Source organism: Macrobrachium nipponense, chromosome 39, assembly GCF_015104395.2.
Source record: "Macrobrachium nipponense isolate FS-2020 chromosome 39, ASM1510439v2, whole genome shotgun sequence".
NCBI lineage: Eukaryota > Metazoa > Arthropoda > Malacostraca > Decapoda > Palaemonidae > Macrobrachium > Macrobrachium nipponense.
The window spans coordinates 33746309-33771976 of record NC_061099.1 but is presented as its reverse complement, the minus strand read 5'-3'; the positions used below and the strand labels follow the sequence as shown (position 1 = coordinate 33771976).

The window sequence follows — 25668 nt, the reverse complement described above, 5'->3', positions numbered from 1 at the left end:
TGTGGAACTCGGAGAATTGAGGACTTCGAGTTCTACCCGGAAGACCTTCAGCCTCCGTTCATCGGCTATGCCAGGCTCACCGCCTCAGCCATGACTCGGGATGATAAAGTTCCAAAGGAGACAGTCCTCTATTCACGCGACCAGGCTCAGAGATGGCTCAGGTGTTTAGAGGACATGGATTGTTCCAACACGAAAATCCAACCTTTTAAAAGTCCGTTCACGATCTTTACGATGGAAGAGAGTACTCCGCTTCCCTTCTTGACAAAGATCGCAACAACTACTATTCCAGCAGCCCAGAAGGGGGATTCCATGCCTCAACTGAAGGAGGCAGATCCTACGTCTCTCTACTTCCTTCAGCCGGTGAATTGTGGGAAGACTTACCTAACACCTTCTCAGCTGGCAAACTCAAACCCGACTGTGCTATGGAGCAGTTTGGTGAGAAGCTACCTAGGCTTCCAGATAGCCTTATCCAGGCAGAATTCGATACCAAGTCACGATTAGCCAGGTCTATTAACTCCATGGCTATGACCGAGGTGGCTACCATTGCCTATGGGTCGGAGCCACTCTTCAAGCTTCTAACCAAATCTTTGACTCAAACGGTACAGTCTTGTATGTTGAGTTCGCCACTGCCAGGACGAATTGTAGGAGCATTCCTGCAAGAAGCGACAATTCGACACAGCCGAATAGTTTGCTTACGTCCAGCATCTGGGGAGCAGACCTCTTCCCAGAAGCGATGGTAAAGGAGGTGCAGTCAGAGGCTACGAGACTGAACCAGAGCCTTAAAGACCGTTGGGGTCTTACGGCCAGGAGACGGCAGGATCAGGCCGGTAAGGGTAAGGCTCAAAGGAAACCTAGACGTTTCCAGCCCTACCAGAAAAAGCAAGCCCACATTTTTCGCAGCAAGTTCCAGCTGCTCCCTTAGTGCAAACAGCCCAACCTTCCACCTCAAAGGCTCAGGCGCAGCCTATTTATATTATCTCCCCTCAGCCTCAGCCCTCCAACCTCTTACGCCCTCTCTCCGGCCTACAACCAGGTCTTCGAGGGTCAAGCTTCACAGAAGTATGACCGCTCGAGTAAGGGAGGCAGAGGTAAGCGATCCTTTCGTGGGAGAGGATCGGGAGGTCCCTTCAATAGGGGAAAAACATTCAGAGGACCGGCCGAGGAGGCTACCAGAACCATGAGGAACTTCAGGTAGGAGGGAGGCTGTTTCACTTTTGCCACCGGTGGAACTTCAGCAAGTGGGCTCAGAGCATTGTGTCAAAAGGCCTGGGTTTGGAGCTGGTTAGAGAACCCTCCCCTTCCAGACCTTTCCGCCAACTTCCTTCCAAGGAATTGACGGAGTATGCAGAGGATCTCCTTCAGAAAGGAGCTATAGCGAGAGTCAAAAGATTAAAATTTCAAGGTCGCTTGTTCAGCGTGCCAAAGAAAAGGCTCACAAAAACGAAGGGTAATCTTAGACTTGTCCCGCTTAACTTAGCCATTCGCTGCGACAAGTTCAAGATGCTCACGATCTCGCAGGTGCGGACCTTACTTCCCCGTGGGGCCGTCACCACCTCTATCGATCTTACCGACGCTTACTATCATATCCCTATTGCAAGACACTTCGTCCGTATCTGGGCTTCAAGATAGGAGACCAGTACATTCTCCTTCAAGGTAGTTCCTTTCGGGCTCAACGTAGCACCCAGGGTGTTTACGAAGCTGGCGGAAGTAGTAGTTCAACAACTAAGATCGCAAGGGATTATGGTAGTAGCGTATCTCGACGATTGGTTGATCTGGGCTTCAACAGTCGAGGAATGCAACAGAGCAACACTGAAAGTGAGTTCAGTTCCTGGAATATCTAGGCTTCAAGATAAACAGGACCAAGTCAAGACTCACTCCAGAGTCAAACTTTCAGTGGCTAGGCATTCAATGGAATCTATCCTCCCCTACTCTGTCGATTCCATCAACCAAAAGGAAATAAATAGCAAGTCAGTCAAGCAATTTCTGAATCAAACAAAAATGGCGTCAAGAAGAACTCAGGAAAGAATCCTGGGTCACTCCAGTTTGCATCAGTGACGAACATCCTAATGAAAGCCAAACTGAAAGACCTAACCAGAGTCTGGTGCTCACGAGCAAATGTCAGGTCCAGGGACAAATTATCCTCAGTACCTCTGATTCTAAAGAATCGACTCCGGCCGTGGGCGAAAGTCAAGAACTTGTCGGTATCAGTGCCCCTTCAGTTTCCTCCACCAGGGATCACCATCCACACAGACGCTTCATTAAGCGGTTGGGGAGGATATTCCCCAGTTTCAAGAAAGTTCAAGGAACGTGGTCACCTCAGTTCCGTCAGTTCCATATAACGTACTGGAAGCATGGCAGTGTTCTTGACTCTAAAAAGGTTACGTCCGCCAAAGTGCTCCCACATAAAGCTAGTCCTAGACAGCGCCAGTGGTAGTACATTGTATAAACAGAGGAGGCTCCAAATCACGTCATCTAAATCATGTCATGGTAGCCATCTTCTCCCTGGCGGACAAGTTCAGTTGGCATCTCTCCTCCACTCATATAGCCGGAGTGAGGAACATCATAGCAGATGCTCTATCCCGATCAGTACCTCTAGAGTCGGAATGGTCACTGGACAACAGCTCGTTCCAATGGATTCTTCAGAGAATTCCAGGTCTACAGGTGGATCTCTTCGCATCCCAAGCGAAACCACAAACTCCCATGTTATGTGGCCCCCAACCTGGACCCTCCTGGCCTATGCCACGGACGCCCTGGCTCTAGACTGGAACAACTGGGAGAAGATTTATGTCTTTCTCCCAGTGAATCTTTTCTCATGAAGGTGTTAAACAAACTCAGGACATTCAAGGGTCAAGTGGCTCTAGTAGCCCCTCCCCAGAACTGGCCGAAGAGCAATTGGTACCCTCTAATTCTGGAACTGGGTCTTCGCCCTCTTCGGATTCCCAATCCCAGGCTCTCCCAGTCAGTACAAACGAGAAGACTGTGTTCGCTTCCTCAGGGATTCTCAAAACCCTAACTTTATGGATTTCATGAAGTTTGCTGCAAAAAAGGATGCTAATATTGACCCACAAAATATCCTCTTTTTGGAATCCGATAAAAGGGATTCAACCTTGAGACAGTATGATGCTGCTGTCAAAAAGTTAGCAACCTTCCTGAGAGAATCGGATATTAGAATCATGACAATCAATTCAGCTATATCCTTTTTCAGATCCTTATTTTGAAAAAGGGCTTAGCAGCTGCACGATTACGACAAACAAGTCAGCCTTGAAAAAGATTTTTCAATTTGGTTTCAACATAGACTTGACAGATTCCTACTTCTCGTCTATTCCCAAGGCATGTGCTAGACTTAGACCTTCTGTAAGGCCTACGTCAGTATCATGGTTCTTAAACGATGTTTCTAAAGCTGGCTTCAGAAACCAATAAAGGGATTTTTGACGTAATGGAAAAATCTATTTCTGGGCGATTGGCCCTCGGGTGTCCCGCCAGCGAAATAATAAATAAATAAATAAAAAAAAATTTGGGTTATAAAAAAAATACCACTAAAATATAAAAATATAAAATTCGCTTTAATCTATTATTTCTAGGGTAAATGTACTAACACATACCAGAGAATAAATAAAATAAAGAAAAAAAAAAGGTCAGTATAACTGACTCGCTCACCCTCCAGGAGGGTGTCTGGTATGAACACTAGGCGAGTGAGACCACTACCACGAGCCAAATGCCAATAGAAATCTCCCACTACAAAATCCCTCCAAGAGGGAGCCGACCCACAAGAGTGGAGCACTCGTACTACTACTACTCCATCCCATGCTGCCGACTGCTGCGCCTCTGGTGGCCATCCTGAAGTTTAGCAGACAATCTTGGGCGAAGGGATGGGTAGGGGGGTGGGATTTCCCCGCTGCGACACGAGCCAATCGCCCGAAAATAGATTTTTCCTTACGTCAAAATCCCTTTTTCTGGGCTCAGCTCGTGCGCTGCGCGAAATCGTACCGAGAAAGAAATAGCACAAGATTGTAAACAAAAGTAATAAAAATGAAAATAAAATAAAATAATCAGAATAGGTCTCAAATAAAAGATAAAATATATATATGAATAGACTATAATTGCTAAAAGATACATATACACAGGGGTATAAAAATAAGAAATATGCTTAAATTACCCTTAAATCTAAACATGTTTGTTAATTCATAAGGTAATTTACATATATACAGGTAAAATATTTACATGTATCAATGGTATCTGTGTAACAGCATGTATCAAAAGTATAATAGCAACTTAATAAAAACAATCAACAATAATATATAAAGGAATGTATATGACTTAATATACAAAACCCGTAATCATTATAGTATGATGTATCCCCTAGCATAATAAGGGGAAACATCCATGAGATCAATGCTTATAATCATTTGTGAGTGTCCCTAACAGACAATAAGGGGCACCCACTACACTATCACAAAAGCAGCTAAGACACAAGGTGAATGCAAATGAACAAGGTATGGAATAGACGAACTTTTGGGTGAGGCAGGTAGAAAGGAGGACTGAATCTTCTACTAAAATTTAGCTAGAGTCAGGGGAAACTATGTTACCCGCTGCTACTGCTGGGAATTTCAGAGCTTCCAAGGACTTAAGGTAGTGACGTTTGAACACTGTCGGTGATTTCCATCCAGTATACTTTTTCAACTCATCGAAGTTTCATATGTTGGAAATAATTAATTGAGGTGGCTACTGCTCTGAACCTCATGTGCTTTCGGGAAAGAGTCAGATTGGCTTGCTTAATAAAGTACAGGATTTGTTGCCTGATGCCTTTAATGGATAAAGTTCCACCTTTTTCCCTCCTAAAGAGGGGACCCGATGAAGATAGGAGGTCCTAGACAGAAAGGCTCGTAAGGTTGTAACTGGGCAAAGAGATACATCTTTGTGGAAGGGGTAGTACCTTCCAAGGTTCCCACCTCATCAAGGATCTCATTCTTTGCTAAAAAGCTACGTTCCGGAGAAAGTAGGACTTCTCCTGTGGGAAGGAACTGAATATGATCCTTGGGTCTCTGGATAGAGCCGACAGTTCTGAAATTCTTGCTCCTGAAGCTAAGCTTAATAAGAATACGGTTTTTCTTAAGAGCATTATAAAACGAGCATGTGTCATTATCGGTTTTCGGAAGCCAGTTTTAGAACATCATTTAAGAACCATGAAACTGACGTAGGCCTTACAGAAGGCCTAAGCCTAGCACATGCCTTAGGAATAGACGAGAAGTAGGAATCCGTCAAGTCTATGTTAAATCCAAATTGAAATATCTTTTTCAAAGCTGACTTGTTTGTCGTAATCGTGCTAGCTGCTAAACCTTTTTCAAAATAAGGATCTGAAAAAGGATATAGCTGAATTAACTGTCATGATTCTAATATCCGATTCTCTCAGGAAGGTTGCTAACTTTTTGACAGCAGCATCATACTGCCTCAAAGTCGAATCCCTTTTATCGGATTCCAAGATAGAATATTCTGAGGGTCAATATTCGCATCTCTTTTTGCCGCAAACTTCATGAAATCCATAAAGTTAGGGTTTTGAGAATCCCTGAGGAAGCGAACACAGTCTTCATTTGTACTGACTGGAGAGCTTGGGACTGGGGATCTGAAGAGGACGAAGGCCCAGCTCCAAAATTAGAGGATACCAGTTGCTCTTCGGCCAGTCTGGGGCTACTAGAGCCACTTGACCCTGAATGTCCTGAGTTTGTTCAATACTTTCATGAGGAGATTCACTGGAGGGAAGACATAAATCTTCTCCCAGTTGTTCCAGTCTAGAGCCAGGGCGTCCGTGGCATAAGCCAGAGGGTCCAGGTTGGGGGCTACATAACACGGTAGTTTGTGGTTCGCTTGGGATGCGAAGAGATCCACCTGTAGCCCTGGGACTCTTTGAAGGATCCATTGGAATGAACTGTTGTCCAGTGACCATTCCGACTCTAGGGGCACTGATCGGGATAGGGCGTCTGCTATGACGTTTCTTACTCCAGCTATGTGAGTGGAGGAAAGATGCCAACTGAACTTGTCTGCCAGGGAGAAGATGGCTATCATGACGTGATTTAGATGACGTGACTTGGAGCCTCCTCTGTTACACAATGTACTTACCACTGCGCTGTCCAGGACTAGCTTTATATGGAGTACTTGGGTGGGCGTAACCTTTTTAGAGTCAAGAACACTGCCATTGCCTCCAGTACGTTTATATGGAACTGACGTGACAGTCCCTTGAACCTTTTGACCTGGAATACCCTCCCCAGCCGCTTAAGGATGCGTCTGTGTGGATGGTGATCCCTGGTGGAGGGAACTGAAGGGGTACTGACATTGATAAATTCTTGACTCTCGCCCACGGCCGAAGTCGATTCTTTAGAATCAGAGGCACTGAGGATAGTTTGTCCCTGGACCTGACGTTTGCTCGCGAGCGCCAGATTCTGGTTAGGTCTTTCAGTTTGGCTTTCATTAAGACGTTTGTCACTGATGCGAACTGGAGAGAACCCAGGATCCTTTCCTGGGCTCTCCTTGACGCTAGTTTGTGACTTAGAAATTGCTTGACTGACTTTGCTATTTCTTTCCTTTTGGTTGATGGAATCGACAGAGTGTGGGAGGATAGATTCCATTGAATGCCAGCACTGAAAGTTGACTCTGGAGTGAGTCTTGATTTGGTCCTGTTTATCTTGAAGCCTAGATATTCCAGGAACTGAATCACTTTCCAGAGTAGCTCTGTTGCATTCCTCGACTGTTGGGGCCCACCCAGATCAACCAATCGTCGAGATACGCTACTACCATAATCCCTTGCGATTCTGGAGTTGTTGCACTACCACTTCCGCTAGCTTCGTGAACACTCTCGGTGCCACGTTGAGTCCGAATGGAACTACCTTGAAGGAGAATGTCTGGTCTCCTATCTTGAAACCCAGATACGGACGGAAGTGTCTTGCAATAGGGATATGATAGTAGGCGTCTGTAAGATCGATAGAGGTGGTGACGGCCCCACTGGGGAAGTAAGGTCCGCACCTGTGAGATCGTGAGCATCTTGAACTTGTCGCAGCGGATTGGTTAAGTTTTAAGCGGGACAAGTCTTAAGATTACCCTTCTTTTTTGTGAGCCTTTCTTTGGCCAACGCTGAACAAGCGACCTTGAAATTTTAACCTCTTGACTTTCACTATAGCTCCTTTCTGAAGGAGGCCTCCGCCGTACTCTGTCAATTCTTTGGAAGGAAGTTGGACGGAAAGGTCTGGCTAGGCAGGTGGGATTCGTCAACCAGCTTCCAACCTCCAGCCCTTTTGACACTATGCTCTGAGCCCATTGGCTGAAGTTCCACCGGTGGCGAAAGTGAAACAGCCTCCCTCCTACCTGAAGTTCTTCATTGGTTCTGGTAACCGCCTCGTCCTCCTCTGAAGTGCTTTCCCCTATTAAAGGGGTCCTCCCGATCCTCTCCCACGAAAGGACCTCTTACCTCTGCCTCCCTTACCCGCGCGGTCATACTTCTGAGAAGCTTGACTCTCGAAGGCTTGATTGTAAGCTGGAGAGATGGCGTAAGAGGTGGAGGGCTGAGGCTGAGGGGATATCGCATAAATTGGCTGTGATTGCCCTTTAGAAGTGGAGGGTTGGGCTGTCTGCACTAACGGTACTGCTGGAACTTGTTGAGGAAAGCGTGGTTGCTTCTTCTGGTAAGGTTGGAAACGCCTGGGTTTGGGTTTCTTTTGTCCCTTACCTTTAGGAGTCAGGTCTTGCCTCTCTTAGCCGTAAAGGCCCCAACGGTCCTTAAGGCTCTGGTTCAACCTCGTAGCCTCTGACTGGACCTCCTTAACCATAGCTTCTGGGAAGAGATCTGCTCCCCAGATGCTAGACGAGAGTAACCTATTCGGTTCATGCCGGATGGTTGCCTCTTGTAGGACATGCTTCCTACAATTCGTCCGAGCATGGCAAACTCAAACCAAACATATCTGACTGTACCGTTTGAGTCAGGGCTTTTGGTCATGAGCTTAAAAAAATCGGTTCTGATCCATAAGCCATGGTAGTACCTCAGACATAGCCATAGAATTGATGGATCTGGCTAGTCGCGATTTTGCGTCAAATTCACCCTGAATAAGGCTATCTGGGAGCCTGGGTAGCTTTTCACCAAACTGCTCCATAGCACAGTCCGGTTTGAGTTTGCCAGCTGAGAATGTGTTCGGCAAGTCTTCCACAATTCTCCAACTGAGGGGAGCAACGGAGATGATCTGCTTCCTTCAACTGCTGGTTAATAGGTTCCCCCTTCTGGGCCTGGCTGGGGATTGGTCGAGACCTCGGCTGATCTTGGTTAGGAAACGGGGAGCGGGGGTAACTCTCATCCATTGTGAAAATGGTAAAGGGACTCTTAAACGGTTGTATCTTGGTGTTAGAACATCCATGTCCTCTAAAAACCTGAGCCATTCGCTCTGAGCCTGGTCTCGTGAGTAGGACTGTCTCCTTAGGTACCCTATCGTCCCGCACCATAGCCGAAGGCGTGAGCCTTGCGTAGCCTATGAACGGAGGCTGGAGGTCTTCCGGGAAGAACTCGAAGTCCTCTATTCTTCGAGTCCCAAATTCCGGTATAGAGATGAGACCGTCCTGGAAGGGGGCGTATGACGCTACTCTCCACGGATTGTTCATAGAGAACTGAGGTAGTGAGTCATACGGAGGAAGTTGAGATCCACGTGTTGGACAGTGGAGGAGAGGCTAGAGGAGCTTCTCTCAGCCCGGCTATAATGGAGTCCTGGGAAGTAATCCTATCCGACAGACGAGAGATCATTTGCTCCATGCTACTCTTTAAGGACCCAACCAGGTCACCCCACCTGTGTGTAACAGGCCAGCATTGGAGTCCAAAGCCGAGCTGCTGCGGAGGTGGAGGGGAGGCTCTGAATCGGAACCAACGGTAGCGGAACTGGTGACTCTGCCGGAGTGCGAGATCTCTCTCTGGAGGATTTACTCCTCGAGGACTTAGAGCCGGAGCTAGAAGCTTTAGACCTGGATGCTCCGGGATTCCCAGCCGGAGACTTACGGGAGGAGGATGAAGCCGAAGTCGTCTTCTTAGACGACGACGACGTCTTAGTCAAGGTCATCACTTTAGTCTTGACCTTAGGTCTAACCGAAGCGCCAGGAGGAGAATATATTTCGTCACCCGTAAAGCCTTGGAAGGATGGAGAGGTTGCAGGAGTAGAAGAAACAGTTACGCCCAAGGGTGACCCTTGGGTGTCCACCGTACCTACCTCGACCAGCAGGTCGTCTATACCTACCATAGGTTCAACATTAATATCTAGGGTCGCGACATCCGTAGAGATATCCTGGTCTTGATCAGTTAATGAGGTAGCCAGCTGTTGTTGGATGAAGGCGATAGTCGGATCCGCCTCTACCGGGTCGACGTATCCTGTCGCCTTGCCTCCGGGGAAGATTAATAATGCCAACCGCTTCTCCAGGATGTAGGGCTGACCCTTGGCGCGTTTTTCCCAAAACCGCGACCCAGGCCCGCAGGGTTCTAGCCAGTGCGGTATCCCTTACTGCCGGAGCCTGGAAGAGAGGGCGTAGTTTAGATTTAAGAATCACTTAAAACTAAAACTTAAGGCATTTAATTTAAGTTATACTTTAAGTTAAAGTAAATGATGAAAACTTAAGCGCTAAAATAGAAGCGGAGCAGCTACTGGAGATGGAAAACTTTACCCCTTCCAAAAGCTGGCTCACCAGATCGTAACATATGGTACACGTCTCATGGTACCAGACCTGGAGTCCCCGAGCGGAGTCGCGCATGGAGCATGGGACCGGCAAACTTCGTGTCCACAAGGGTCCTGAAGTGTGGCGGAACATCCCGGATGCTCACAGTTGGTGGCCTGTAAGTGGGAAGACACATGAGTATCTTAAAAAACATCACTTACAGTCTAAAGGACAGAAGAACTCCGATGCATGCCGGAGCTCGGAAAAAATTTGGGCATAACCCCTCCCTGCATCGCCTGAATAGGCTATAATCCCGGAGAGATCCGGTAGAACATGTAAGGGAGGGGGGGATTGGTTTAAGGTACTTAAGATAAACTTATAGATAACTTAAACCTAACACACAAGCAAACCGGACTAAGTCCATTGCGTAGCGGAGTGTAGTAACTCAGCAAAACGGTAAGGTTAGCAGAGACCCACTGTATGCTCCGGTCCACCCTACTGGTGGACTAACAACTTTCCGCTGGATACCAGGACTCCGATCAGGAAGGAGCCCTAGTAAGGTGGGAAAGGGCGAGAAGACATACAGGCTCAAGCTAGCCCGGAGCGACAAGGTAGCGCGGAGGGTGGGCAGGCCCGTACCCCCCACTCCGTACCAACCGGCCGGACCGAGAAGCCGGAGAGGTCGAGACCAGTCTGGGTCTGTCCCGACTCCCTAGCCCCTCCTGCCTGAGGGGAGAGAGGGAGGCAGGCTCGGGTATGTGGAGCGAGCATGGGCAGACCGACCCACCCCCGCCCGACTCTATGGAAGAGCGGGAGGGGGGGGGAGAATGACTGGACAGGCGTCTGGCTGACCCCGTGATCACGAAGTGACCACGAGGCGGTAAGACCAAAAACGACAACTAAGCCTAGGACAACCACTGATCAGAGAAATGCTATCGGGAAGCATACTGAACTGAAAAGCGGTAGCAAATAAGCCCACTGGGCCAAACCAACTGATCAGAGAGATGCTATAGGGAAGCAACCGAACTGATGAGCGGTAGTATAGGCTCAAAGAGCCAGGACCTAGGCTAAGCAGAACGCTAACTAACCTAACAATAATAAAATACACAGTATAAATAAATAAAATGAAAGAAAGAAAACAATATAGCAGGAGAAAAAATCCAGGAGTGTACGACTAACCCGAAGGCAAGTCTACCACTCAAAGCTAGTCAGAGGCCGATACTAAGAACCTGGACTAGGGCGGATAGAAGAGAAGCCTACGTAAGGTAAAATACATGCATGCATGACAAACCTGAGTAGACCGTACCCTAAATAAAGCGGATAATCATATAGAGCGAAGATAAATAAGGGGATGTTCTAGGTATGGGAGACCAAGAACGAACCCATCACGAGGCAGAACCATGCTGCCCCTGCTTCCGACCCCGAGATCGTATTTATACCTAAAAAACGGCAAATACTGTCTCAGGGCCGGAAAAAACCAACTAACCGTAAATACTGAGTACTTAACTTAGCTGCTGCGATAGCTGCACGCTCCATAATAGAAAATCCAATGAAAGGGCACAAAAAACACAGAGAGGAAAAATATCACAACCAACTCGTGTGCGCTAACTTGAAAGGATGACCACCAGAGGCGCAGCAGTCGGCAGCCATGGGATGGAGTAGTAGTAGTACGAGCTGCTCACTCTGTGGGTGCGGCTCCCCTCTTGGAGGGATTTTGTAGTGGGAGATTTCTATTGGCATTTGGCTCGTGGTAGTGGTCTCACTCGCCTAGTGTTCATACCGACACCCTCCTGGAGGGTGAGCGAGTCAGTTATACTGACCTTTTCTTTATTTTATTTATTCTCTGGTATGTGTTAGTACATTTACCCTAGAAATAATAGATTAAAGGATATTTCGCGCAGCGACACGAGCTGAGCCCAGAAATGACACATGCTCGTTTATAATGCTCTTAAGAAAAACTCTATTTTTATTAAGCTTGGCCTCAGGAGCTAGGATTTCAGAACTGTCGGCTTTATCCAGAGATTCCGGATCATATCCAGTTCCTCCACAGGGGAAGTGCTACTTTCTCCGGAACGTAGCTTTATTGCTAAGAATGAAGATCCTTTGATGAGGTGGGAACCGTGGAAGGTTCTACCCCTTCCACAAGATGTATCTCTTTGCCCAGTTTCAACCTTACGAGCCTTTCTGTCTAGGACCTCCTCATCCTCATCGGGTCCTCTCTTTAAAAGAGAAAAAGGTGGTACTTTATCTATTAAAGGCATCAGGCAACAAATCCTGTACTTCATTAAACAAGCCATCCTGACTCTTTCCAAAAGCACATGATGTCAGGGCAGTAGCCACCTCAATTAACTATTTCCAACATATGAACTTCGATGAGTTGAAAAAGTATACTGGATGGAAATCGCCGACAGTGTTCAAAACGCCATTACTTAAAGTCCTTGGAAGCTCTGAAATTTTCAGCAGTAGCAGCGGGTAACATAGTTTCCCCTGACTCTAACTAATCTTTAGTAGAAGATCCAGTCCTCCTTTCTACCTGCCTCACCCAACAGTTCGTCTATTCCTGCCTTGTTCATTTACGGTCACCTTGTGTCTTAGCTGCTTTTATAATGATGTGATGGGTGTCCCTTATTTTTTTGCTTAGGGACAACTCACAGTTGATGATGCATATTGATCTCATGGATGTCATCCCCTTATTTTTATGCTAGGGGATACATCTTATTGTAATGGGTTACGGGTTTTGTATATTAAGTCATATACATTCCTTTATATATTATTATTGTTGAGTTTGTTTTTATTCAACTTATTATGTTAATTGCTCTGGAATTTTGATACATAGCTTTACACAGATACCATTTTGGTACATATATGCCATATTACCCCTGTATATATGTAAATTACCTTAAGTTAAGAAATATTATTAGAATTAAGTGTAATTTAAGCAATATTTCTATTTTGTATCACTGTGTATATGTATCCTTGTTAGCAATTATATTCTTTTACTTTTAATTTACTTTTTATTTGAGACCTCTTTTTATTTTGTTGATTTTGTTTACAATCTTGTGCTATTTCTCTGGTACGATTTTGCGCAGCGACACGAGCTGAGCCAGAAAAGGGATTTTGTTTTGACGTAAGGAAAAATATATTTCTGGGCGATTGGCTCGTGTCGCCAGCAAAATCCCGCCCTACCCATCCCATCGCCCAATGATTGTCTGCTAACTTCAGGATGGCCACCCAGAGGCGCAGCAGTCGGCAGCATGGGATGGAGTGTAGTAGTAGTAAGTGCTGCCCACTCTGTGGGTCGGCTCTCCTCTTGGGGGATTTTGTAGTGGGAGAATTCTTTTGGCATTTGGCTCGTGGTAGTGGTCTCACTCGCCATAGTGTTCATACCGACACCCTCTTGGAGGGTGAGCGAGTCAGTTATACTGACCTTTCTCTTTATTTATTTATTCTCTGGTATGTGTTAGTACATTTACCCTAGAAATAATAGATTAAAGGATATTTCGCTGGCGACATCAGACGAGCCAATTCGGGCCCAAGAAATAGATTTTTCCTTATGTCAAAATCCCTTTTTTGAGGAAGCTGATGGCGTTTTCCTCTGCCCCATATATTTTCAGGCATTCTATTAGCCATGTGTGTGGTATCATGTCAAAGGCTTTCTTATAGTCTATCCATGCCATGCTTAGGTTGGTTTTCCTTCTCCTACTGTTCTTCATTACCATTTTGTCTATCATTATTTTTATTATTATTATTATTATTATTATTATTATGGATTAGTTTATCCAGCCCTCTGAGCCTAACAATGGCTCTTCTTGGGCTGGTTCAACTAATATGTTGAGTAACTTACAAAGTGCAGGTGTGGAGGAAATTGTAGATATTTTAGGAACTTAGTACTCTTAGTATTGCAGACCTGTTAGTAAGTTGCTGGATAAAAAATAATCTTTCTTGACAGTTTATTACTGGTGAGGACGTGGTCATTGTCAAGTGTGAAACAGATGGAAGCCTAACAAATCATCCAGCCAAGAAACAAGTTATGGACTTCTTGAAGAACTTAGTCGTTGACTCTTTATCCTTGCCACCTGCCAGCAAAGGACCTAATACTATTGACCTGCTATTGGAGGTAAGTTCTGTAAACTTTTTTTTTATAAGGTCCTATGAATTCCTAACCATGTACTTTTATTAAAGCCTCATTGTCCTGTTTGCAAATGAGTTGATTTACCGGGTAAAAGAAATTAATAAAGAATTCTCATCTCATTAGCTGTAAGCTCCAGTAAGTCTTTTATTCTTTTGCCAGTTGCAAATGTTTATCAAAAATGTTCTTCACTTCTGCCAAAATGTACTTGGGTTTTGTATTGTGCAGTCAGGAGCAGTTAATGAGACGAAGAAGTTAATGAGACTTGAAAAAATTAAATTTATGATTTTCATGTACTGATGATTCATTTTTATATCTGTTTGTGCACCGTTGAATTAATCTTGTCCATTAGGTGAATATTTAGATGTTTTTATACCAAATAAAGGTACAGAATGGTATACCTACACAGAAGGTTCTTCAGTAGCACATTGACTCCCTTCACATGTGCCACTTGTATTTTGCACTGTCACATGTGTCATAGATTTTAAGGCCATATTGCACCGGTAACTCTTTCACTCCATCGGGAATAATATTTTCTGTCTCTTCTTCTCCTTTCTTCAAGAATTTGTGAATTGTACATCGTTTTGCCTCCCAGTGGGTTTTCATGTTTACCATTTAGTTAAACCACTTCAAGATACTATGATAAAATCTTTTAACTATTTTTACTAATGCTAACGTATGCATAAACTTAATATCTTTTTTTTATTTTCATAACATCTACATGTTGCTTCTATGAAAGAAGTTATTCACGTAATAAACTTGTACATCTGTCACCTCTACGGTCTACATGTCTCATCATATCCTTTTGCAATGGCCATGCAGCCTTTCTTGCTTCAGCAAAATTGTTTATCATTTTAATGTCTGTGTTAAAGATGAATCCCTCATGGATTAAACTCCAACACAAGCCACTTTGTATAAGTACGTATATGCCGTGGGGCCCCCCCGTATTCGCATTCTCCAGATTCCTGGACTCGCACATCTCCAGATTTCTCTCTGGACCATATGTACCCATTATTTGCGGGAAATTCGCCTATTCGTGGTATTTTTCTATGAGAAATATCCAGAAATTCCTGGTTTTTATCGATTTCATCATAAAATACACTTTTTGAGATAAAACTATTAAAAAACCAGGCATAAAAATTTTTAGTGGGCTTTCCTTGAGTTTTACCTAGCAAAATAGACAGTTTTCAACAGTTTTATAGGGGTTCCAACTATTCGTGGATTCTAAATATTCATGGGGGGGGTCTGGTAGACATCCCCTGTGAATACAGGGAGACCACTGTATATAGAAGGCTAATCAGTTTATGTGGAGTGCCTTGGAACTGTTTACCTAGTTATATTAGGACCCATCTATATCTCTTGATCATGTATTTGTTATAAATTGATGAAGATGTCCATCAACATCACCATATGTCACATATTCTGGAACACATATATCCCAACCTCATCAGTCAGCAACCAACATCCACACCATATTTATATGCTATGTAGGTTTGGTTTTTGTCACAATGCCAAGAGATTGGTAGAAGACTATGTTGTAACTCTAAAGATTCTAGAAATGTGGCTAATATAAGCAGAAACATTTCCAGGGTTCATTTAAGTACAGTATTGACTGGAAATTACGAACTGTTTAGTGATTTCCAGTTGTAAGAATATGTCAGTGAAACTAATCAAAAGTTAATTGTTGTCCTCCTAAATAGGTATTCAGCTTCAGTAGCATTTAAGACATACATGTATACTTCAAGGCTATAATTTTCCTAGTTTTTATAAAGAAACATCTTCGTATCTTCTGATTGGTGCACGTGATATGTCAGCAGATAAAGATGAAAAGTTATGAGCTTTTGGCACATAAAACAGGGTTCCCCACTAGGTGAGATCTCAGATCTTTAGCCATAGTTTTGCGTGTAATGATAAGTCATTCAGCATTTGGTTTGTCTGTTCAGTCAATTATTTATGGCCTAGTAAAAATCCAAGATTTCCATATTACAAAAATTGATAAATTCCCAAGAAAACTGCAAATTAAATTGCTATAGATGCCAAATTTCCTGAAGTTAGATATGCTTCTAACTTCTTTTAACTTTTAATAAATGTGTAGCAATTTTTTTAGTTAAATCCAGTGGAAGAGAAAGAGTTGGGCAAAATATTTCCCAGCTGAGGTTTAAAGGATACGTATTTGTATTATGAATAATGGTACTTGGTCCAGAATTATGAATATTGCACTCTACTTTAAGAATCTAAAGTACTTGGTAAAAGTTTAAGGGCTTTCATTTTTTTCAGGCCACCCCTGAAAATAGCAGCCTTGCACAAGTCTGTGAATTTCAAACACAACTTCTTGGTACTTTAATGGAGCATTTGCTTGATGCTGATATTCTAATTGGTGAAGGAGCAGCATTGCCTATAGTTGCAGGGGGCTCTAGTCAGCATATAGCTCCAAATGTGTTTTACTTGGCAGCAAGGATTGTTGACAAACTCTGGGCAGGTAAGCAGCCTTCCAAGTAATTTAATTTTTTCTGATTGTGCAATAAGTAAAATTTCTGATTGTGCAATAAGTAAAATAGTAGTTCTGTGCATAAAAAACAAGGCAATATTTAATCATTCTTTAGACAGTTTGAATAATACATACGTATTGAGAATTGTTTTGAAAGTGTCTTAACATTACCCCACATTTAAATATGTGTCTTTGCAGGTGTTTTTAGTAAAGATCCCCATGAAGTATTTGATTTTATCATCAAGCTGATCTCTCAAGCGAAGCGACGAGCATCTGGAATAAATCTAGAGTCCATATATCACTGTTTGAATCGAACAATCCTATACCTGCTATCCCGACCCGCTGATTCTATAGCAGCACAGATGTCTATATTAGAGGGATTACATAAACTCACTACACATAGGTACAGTGGCTTCTTAAAAGTTTACTAATCTCCAAAGTATACAATATTTGTTAACCTCATGTTATTAATGGTATTCATTTCCATGCTGTAAATATATATTATGATAATGTTAGGTATAAGAAAGATGTTAATATCTTACGATGGACTGTTGGAAGAGTATACTAGTAGTGAGTTTTAATGGTTATTAGAACTGATGATATATCATGAATGATAATCCTACTACTACTACTGTGATTTATTTTGTATTCTTCAGAAGTGTCGTCTTTGGTGCTGGGAATCATGAACCTGACTTTGTTGCTTGCCTTACCTACTGTTTATTGCAACTCACAGCTGACATCAAAATCAAGTATGTTCCACTTTGCTCTGAAAGTATTCAAGTGTACAAATCTGTGTTAACTGTCATTCATAGTTTTGTATTTTGATTTCACTACTGTCATTTTTTTAAATCCAAGTAAACTTTCCTTAACAGCACTGAAACAACCAATAAGTCACTATGGCATGTTAACCCTGGTGGGGAGAGAAATGACCTTGGAACAGGTGACAGTACTAGCAACACCAACACTGGAACTGGGCGAGATTTTGCTGAAGCCACCGCCACACAGAGTCACAACCTTATGATCACAGCTGCAACAAGAGTATGGGAGGAATTGTACATAACAAAGAAGCCAGCTATTGAGGAGGTTAGCTACTTAATTTTTTTGCTGTATTTTACATATACGTATATTGTTATTATTGTATTGTTAATATCTGGTGTAAGAATTTGTTTAAGGACTTTCTTAAATATTTATATTCATCTATTTGTTTCAGGTCTTTAAAGTATCATTAAGTGCGGGAAGTGGGAAGGCTCCAGAGCTTTCTAGTGTAAGAGACCTAGTAAATGAAGCATCTCATCGGTTATGGATAGCTTTCCTTGAGGGAGAGAAAAAGCAGTCATATCGTCTTCCATGGGAGATACCCACTCAAATACAGAGTGTCACAAATGTATGTTTATGCTTTTCTTTATCATTTGATTTTGATATGAGGACAATTTTTTCTTTTGTATGCATAAACTTTCAGTTGTAAAACGATTTATGGAGGATCCTCTTTTATTTGCACACATATACAATGATGTCACTTGAGAGTAATATTTGTACTTTATACCCAGCAAATATATCCATAAATTTAGCTTTTCATACATTCAACTTCCCTGACAGATATATACTTAGCTATAGACTCCGTCGTCCCCGACAGAAATTCGAATTTCGCGGCACACGCTGCAGGTAGGTCAGGTGATCTACCGCCCTGCCGCTGGGTGGCAGGAATAGGAACCATTACCGTTCTAGAACCAGATTTTCTCTGTCGCCCGTATTGTAAACATACATTTTCGGTACCTCCTGACTTGATTTTCGTTTTTCATCGCCATCGATCTTCTGGGCTGTCTTTGGCAGGGAAGTACTGGGTCTTTGGTTTGGCATACGCTTTTATTAACTTTTTAATGAATTTGGCTTCGAAATTTCGAAGAATACATTACGTGAAACTACCGAATTTTTCAGTAGACTCTCACATAGTTTGCAAGAAAGGGAACTATTAATATTTATTCATTAATACGTGTAATAAGTGTTAGAACTTGATTGAGGAAATATAAAACTCTAACTTCCTACTTTAGGAAGTCAGAAAAGCATATAACTATATACGCTTCCTTTAGAAGCTTTAATAGCTCTCGTGCTAACGAGCAGTTAGAGTATTAACAGTACTAGTAGTTGTTGCATCCTCATCACCTTCTTACTCCACAGAATCTACAAATTCATAAATTTGAAGATAAATGGATGTAGCTCAAAATGCGAGCTCTTATAAAGTAAGAAGTGAATTTAGTGTTCCTAGTGCAGTGGAGGGTGCGTTCTGATCGGCTCTGTTTCGCTCCCAGGCCTAGACCGCTTCCAAGCTCCCTGGCCCAGAGGAGAAGGAATGTCGAAAGCCTTACGGAGGTTATGGAGAATCCCCACCGATCAGGCGTCCCCTCGGCAGGATCTGTAGAACGTCCCAGACTGCCAAGGATAGCCATTGGAAAGGCATCCTTAAAAAGTGCGTCTCTTCTTCCGTTTCTTCATCTTACATCCGAAAAGACAAAAAAAAAAAAAGAAAAGAAAAGGAATGTACATGTTTGCAGTTTGGACGATCTAGCGCGTTCTCTGAAAACTAAGAGAACACTGAGCGCCAACTGGACTACAAGCGAAGAGCCAGCCAGGAAGCCGCGTTCCAGAGCGCGAGCTGCGTTCCAGCAGCCGGGCTCGGGCCGCGTTCCTCCCTCCAAGCGAGAACTAGAGTTCTGATCTCCTTCCGCATTCTTCTATGAAGTGTGGAGTTGTGTCCGAGCTTCCTGAGAGGGTTCCGTCTTCTCCCAAGCAACTAGCTCCTATATATGAGTGGTTTTCTTCAGAACTAGAAGAACCATCTTGGCGAGAAGCGCCAGGCAGGACAGAAGCCCTTTCCAGGCAGGAGGATCTTTCCAGGAGAGAGGAGCTTAACAGAAAATTTTCTCAGCGCAAGGCGCCTTCAAAGAGAAAACAGACGGCTAGAGCGAGGAGCCTTATAGTAGAGTGGCAAACAGAAGGATCCTTCCATGGAACGTTTCCGGGCAAGAGGCTCCTTCCAAAAGGAGCCTAGTAGGCGCTCGGAACTATCAAGGCGCACGGGACCTTCCACGCAAGCGGAACGTTCCAGGAGCGAGTCGCCTTTCTAGCGTGCGGAACATTCCAGGTGCGCGGAACTATCCAGGCGCCAGGCGCCAGGATATTCCAAATCTCCTTATGAGAGAGAGGTCAGTCGCAAGGCTCCTCTTTGAGTTTTTAACTTGATCAACTTTCTCCTGGCAAAGGTGCAAGATGTCGCACAGGCGGCCATCGCTTTTGTCAGAAGGATTCTGATACTAAGAGAAGCCCTTATCCAATATTCAGAAGACTGCTGTGATAGGCAGTTCCTCTCAATGCGGACTCTCTCCTTCATTCATGCTCTTCCCTCGTTATGAAGAGGCAAGAGCTTTGGGAGTTTTCTTTATAAGAATCTCATCGGCATTCGGGTATGATGGCGGAAAGAAAATATCAACTTCCTTCCGTAAACCCTAGATATGAACAGGAATTCTGTCTCTTCCGCGATTTCTGAGGAAATCACGAAGATTTAAAGAGTTCCTGGATTAACTTCCTTCCTTAAGGAGATATATATACTCTTTCTATCGTTCTATTAACGAAAAGAACGAAGATAGTAAAAATTTTCCTTTCTCTATCTGCCTCGGCAGGGAAAGAAGGTAGTAGAGAATCTGCTGTATGAGAATACGGTACGGTCAAGTCATAGGCGCATACCGTAGTTACCTCTTTGGTGTGCAACTCAATTACCCGTATCCTTCCAGGAGTTTCCTAGGAAGGACTACGCTTAAAGGGAGTGTTAAGACAACACCGACTCAGCTTCTAGATTTAACGAAGTCTTGTTTCGCTTAAATATGCATTAATGAGAACTTCCTGAAGCTCGATAATAATTTTATAAGATTCCTTTATTGAATGGAGTAGCTGGCAACTCTGGAAGAGTAAGGCCAGACGGCTAACGGAGACTGCTATCGCTTAGACCAACGCAGTTAGAAGAAAATAAGTACCATCTAGTTCTCGGTCATGAGCGGTTGGTTACATCTCTCTCTCCTGCGGGATGGACTAACTAACCGTATCTCTCCCCTACAATCACGGTCTTAGCCTCGGATTGAGGGGATAGATAAGCAAACATGAATAAAATATTGTCTGCGTTTTGCTAAGAAGCTTTCAATAAGAAAGATATTGCAACCTTTTAATGCTGTTTACCGTAAGGTAACATTATTAAAGGACTCTAACGCAGCAGAACACTATATTATATAATGCTCTTATGCTTATGAAAGCATTGCTTAGTGAGAAAATGGAAATATGGTAATGCTTCTGGCTTCGCCCTCATAGTAGGATAAAAGGGTTTTGTCACATTGTGGTCACGTCCCAGTTGACAAACGATATAGAGAGCACCAGCTATATAGGTCACGTCCTTGCTGGCAACTCTAGTGAAGCATATACAGCATTCAGTGTCTAAAACAACACCTATATGATCTGTCACATTGTGGTCACGCTCCCCGTGACAGTTCATTAGTGAGCAACAACCACACAGGTTACGTCATTGCTGGCATCTCTAGGAATGCATTACCCGAATTCGATGTCTGTAATTAGGATCTAGTTGCATTTTGGTCACGTTCCAGTTGACAGATCCTCTAGAACTCAACAGCTTTACAGGTCACTACCTTGCTGGAGTCTCTAGAAAAACCGACATACGAAAGGGTGCCGGATACCAAGACAAACTTATTTGGACTTGATAATTTCTAGATTTAGCGGGTTTTAACCGAAGGATTCAGTAGCCTCTCATATAGAAGGCTTGGTAACTTCACGGTTCGTTCCTGAGTTCGTTCCCCGTCTTACTTGGGGGGGGGGGGGTGTTCGATCTGGGATCCGCACAGCGGTTTTTCTTCCCTTTCTGAGAGAAGAATCACCTTTGTATATATCTGCTATCAAAGAATACAGTACCAGGCTATACTCTGTCTCTACAAAGGGACTTAGAGATAGCAGAGAACTAAGATCTTCGGATCTTATATGGTACATCAATAAGACTAAGACGAGGATATCATGTGCTTCGAGTTGGGATTCTTTCGTAGCCCACAAATTCCGTTGTTCCGGCAAGATGGAACTTCTCCTCATCAAGCTTCTTTTTGGAATTTTATGAGGAAATTCATTGTTTCTCTTGGCCCTTCTCACAGCATGTTTCGGAAGGATTTTCCAAGAGAGTCTGGATATTCTATCAGAATCTATTATAAAGGGACCTGAACAACCTCTCCACTCTTGAGTCTGTCTGCGTGCAGACTGACCAGAAGTAGACATGAATGAGAGGATTTTTCAAGGTAAAAGACAAGATTCGCGGTCAAGACATAGAATTGCTACAGATCGTGCTAGATGGAAGGGGGAAACTGTCCTCTTCCGATTCCTCTGTGAACCACATAGCGGTTTTTCTTCCCTTTCAGAGGGAAGAATCACCTTTGTATATTTCTGCCGTCAAAGAACGCAGTAAAAGGCTATACTCTGTCTCTACAAGGGGAATTAGAGATAGCGGAGAATTTAGACCTTCGGGATCTTATACGATACCTCAATACGACAAGAGTAGGATATCATGTACTTTGAAGGGGATCTTTTTGGGGCCTCAGATTCCGTGTTCTGACAAGATGGAACTGCTCCTCATCAAACTTCTTTGAGAAATTTTATGAGGGAATTCTTTGTTTCTCTTGGTCCTAGACGACCAAGAAGGCAAGTTAATTTTTTGTGCAGTGGAATCTTGCATCAGATTCAATGGAGACTCGGCAATGGGTTCTTGCCAGCATAGTATGTCTGGCAAAAGAACTAAAACCCTCTATTCCTGACTAGACGCTTTCAGATAGAAGTTTCGTTGTCCAGGCAGGGTACTTACGTTTTCATCTACAGAAGAAGAAATGGTTTAAACGTTTGCCTACAGAGTCTTTGGGATGCGATGAGGGCTCGAAATGCTTCCCAGAAGGTATTCAGAGGGATACATAAAGAGCTAAGAAATTAGGGGTCCGCCCAATTTCAGCTCAGAGTCTCCTTCGACTTTCAAACTCCTTCCCTTCCTTCGGGCAAGGATAGGGAAGATTCTGCAAAGAGAAACCTCATCAACATGTAAGAAGAGATCTCGTTAGCAACGGAAGTACTCACGAAGGATCCTCCTCGAAGGAAGACTCATCTCTTGTACTGTTAGATATCTTATCGTCTACTGGATGTAGCTGACTACAGTCACCTCCCCTTGCCTGAGAGGCCGAAAGCTCAAAGTGGAAGAATTTCTTCCACCCTTCTACAAGTCTCCTGATAAACTATTGTGGTTGTTCAGGACTTTCGGACAATGTAGTGCCAACCAAGCGCCAAATGCCAAAATAGGCGAAAAAACGCCAGAGGCAGACAGATCCAAGGAACACTGTCATTGTCTGATGTGGAGAAAGAGCGGGCCTCCAACCTGGCGCAGATGCGCTGGAGGCGAACAAATCAGACAGATAAGAGTGTCCGATGTGGACATCGCCAGACAGCCTCGAGACTCTACCAAGCTCAAAGCTCCAGCAAGTGGGGAGGAGTCAGCCAGGCTCAAGGTGCTAAAAAAAGCCAGCCAGGAGCCAGGCGCAAAGAGCCTTCCAGGCGCGAGGCGCCAACCAGGTGCCAGGCAGGCTCAAGGCGCCAGCCAGGCGCGAAGCGCCAGCCAATCGCGAGGCGCCAGCCAGGCACGAGGCGCCAGCCAGATGCAAGGCTCCAGCCAAGCGCAAGGCGCCAGCCAGGAGCGAGGCGCCAGCCAGGTGCCAGGCGCCTGCCAGCCGCGAAGCGCCAGCCAGGCTCCAGGCTTCATCCAGAAGAGATCCATTTCAAGGAAAGCCCTGGTCTTCTTTGAAACAAGTGGGATCTCTTAAGCACTTCAAGAGTGACTTGATGATTCCTTCAAACAGCTGAGAATTAAAAGCGCATGAAGTGCGAGCTTTTATGAATTCTTGTTTGTTCCATAAGAATAGGTCATAAAGGACATATGAGCTGTCACTTACGGGAGATGCAACTCTGTGTTGACCTCCCATTACACGAAGGATGTCATTTTAACCTACGAGAGATCCTTCTCTCTTGGTTATACGGGTCTGCGGATACGTTGCTGGGATAGGGAGCCGACACTGATCCTTAAGTAGTGAGTTAATTTTTAGTTTAACTTAGTGATTTTTATTGGGGTTTTTGAAAGGAGTTTGGGGATAACTCTTTTCAAATTAAGCGCTAACCCTCGTGTTAGGATCAGGTGATTGGGATCGGTGTTGTGCTCCTTAATTATGCCAATAGGCATAGGTATGTTGTCATATAAGTGGATTAGCACCATTGACAAAATGCCAGTTAGGTTGGCTCTGCCGAGTAAGTGGATAAGACCCCATTGGCAGACCCACAAGAACTCTTAGCCATAGGTCACATCCTCGCTGAGGCTCTTGAGACGAAGCAGACTCCTAAGCAATAGCTAGGAAGTCAACCCTCCGTCTAAACAGATAGGAACCAAGGTCTATAAATACCTACAACGTATGTTGTTTACCTGTCTATTCAGCAGTTAGCTGTCTCTTACCCTCCACCAAAGGGTGCCAATCAGCTAAGTATATATCTGTCAGGGAAGTTGAATGTATGAAAATGATATTATGATATAATAAAGTTTCATACATACTTACCTGTCAGATATATACGATAAATGGCCCACCCAGCCTCCCCGTAGGAGACAGGTGGAAGAGAGAAAATCTGGTTCTAGAACGGTAATGGTTCCTATTCCTGCCACCCAGCGGCAGGGCGGTAGATCACCTGACCTACCTGCAGCGTGTGCCGCGAAATTCAAATTTCTGTCGGGGACGACGGAGTCTATAGCTAAGTATATATCTGACAGGTAAGTATGTATGAAACTTTATTGTATCATAACAATATCATTTTTAAAATTTTCTTTAAATATCTGATTCTATAAACTTACTTTTGAATTGGTATTTTGTTCTCAATAATTATTTCATAACTTGCAGAAACTACAGAAGGTTACTGGAGGGTTGACTCGACTTGCATCACGAACCAAGAGCCGCCGGGAAGATAGTATAGCTGTACGGAAAAGTTAATATGTCCATGGCTGATGTTCAGATGGCAACCTTTACTCACATCTCTATTATTGGTGACCTTGTAGATCTTCAACATAGACAGTACCTGCAGGTAATGCTTTAGTTATTTAATTTCACTTTGGTCATCATGGTGTGCATAGTGTAATAATGAATGGACTCTCATAGATATGATACATTGTAGTGTATTCTTTTTCTGGATATATTGATGACAATCTCTGACACATATTAATGACAATCTCTGATACTATATTAAAAGTAATGATTGGTATCCCAGTAAATTACTGTTTTTTGGAAAATTTTGGTAAATTCTGTAACATTGTAAGCAAAATTGAGATGTTTGTTTTGGCGGCTGGTTTATTTTGTATTGGCTTTCACACCATTTTACTTTTTATAATCATATTTACTTTGCTATTACTCATATTGCTTATAAAGTGGTGGCAGTACATATATTGACTTATTAAGTAGTTTCTGAATTGTAGAGTAATACTCCCTGCTTAAGCTATGGCTTCATTTGTATGTTCTGAAAATTTAAATGCACTATATTTTAAAAATTCATTGTAATGGTTACTTTGTGAGATGGCCAACTTTGATTTCAGAAACAGAAACACATGACATGTTACCTTTGGGAATCTTGGGAACGTTGTGAAAGGGAGCTGACACGTGAAAGAGGCCTGTGGGGCCCCTTAAAGGGATCTCATTTGGATAAGTGGATTCTGGATGCCACAGAAGGGCCTTGCCGCATGAGAAAGAAAATGGTCTTGAATAGGAGGTTTTACCACCACTATCCATACAAACCACAAATTGAAAACTGTGAAAATGTAAGTATATTGCATTACTGCCTTCCTTCATGATTCTTTATTATGTCCAGTTGTTTGGGAAGTAATTCATGTACCTGTTCCTGGGATTTCTTCATAATAAATTTTTATGATAGTCACATTGTTTGGGAATTATTTTTTCCCTGAGGTGGATATATACTCTTCCCATTGAGAGCACCCTTGTTCTCAAAGTTTTTATATACTAGAGATTAACATGACACTAAAGTACGTAAAGCAAAGCCATTCATGATTGTATTGGATTGTAGAACCAGTTAAGAATTAATGGGATAGCCGGTAAAATTAAACAAAAGTTTATTAAGATGATGCTTTTTCAGATTAGTAGGTCCACAAATTAAGAGAAAAGACTCAAGATCGTCACATGACTAGTAAGGCTTTCTCCTACAAACATACAGGAGTTAACTTTCATTAGCTAATTACCTCTTAATAAGCTATTGGTCATAAAAT

The 25668-nt window shown here is 43.4% G+C and overlaps 1 protein-coding gene across 1 annotated transcript in view; it reads left to right on the top strand.

The window, feature by feature from the left end:
• LOC135210408 (WD repeat and FYVE domain-containing protein 3-like) overlaps nucleotides 1-24388 on the top strand; it is a 202300-nt gene extending 177912 nt beyond the window's left edge. Inside the window, exons 37-43 of the mRNA XM_064243311.1 lie at nucleotides 13619-13786; nucleotides 16076-16277; nucleotides 16485-16689; nucleotides 16943-17035; nucleotides 17159-17369; nucleotides 17497-17670; nucleotides 24299-24388. Of these exons, the coding sequence (XP_064099381.1) occupies nucleotides 13619-13786; nucleotides 16076-16277; nucleotides 16485-16689; nucleotides 16943-17035; nucleotides 17159-17369; nucleotides 17497-17670; nucleotides 24299-24388 (1143 nt within the window). The remainder of the gene's footprint in view (nucleotides 1-13618; nucleotides 13787-16075; nucleotides 16278-16484; nucleotides 16690-16942; nucleotides 17036-17158; nucleotides 17370-17496; nucleotides 17671-24298) is intronic.
• Nucleotides 24389-25668: the final 1280 nt, after the last annotated feature.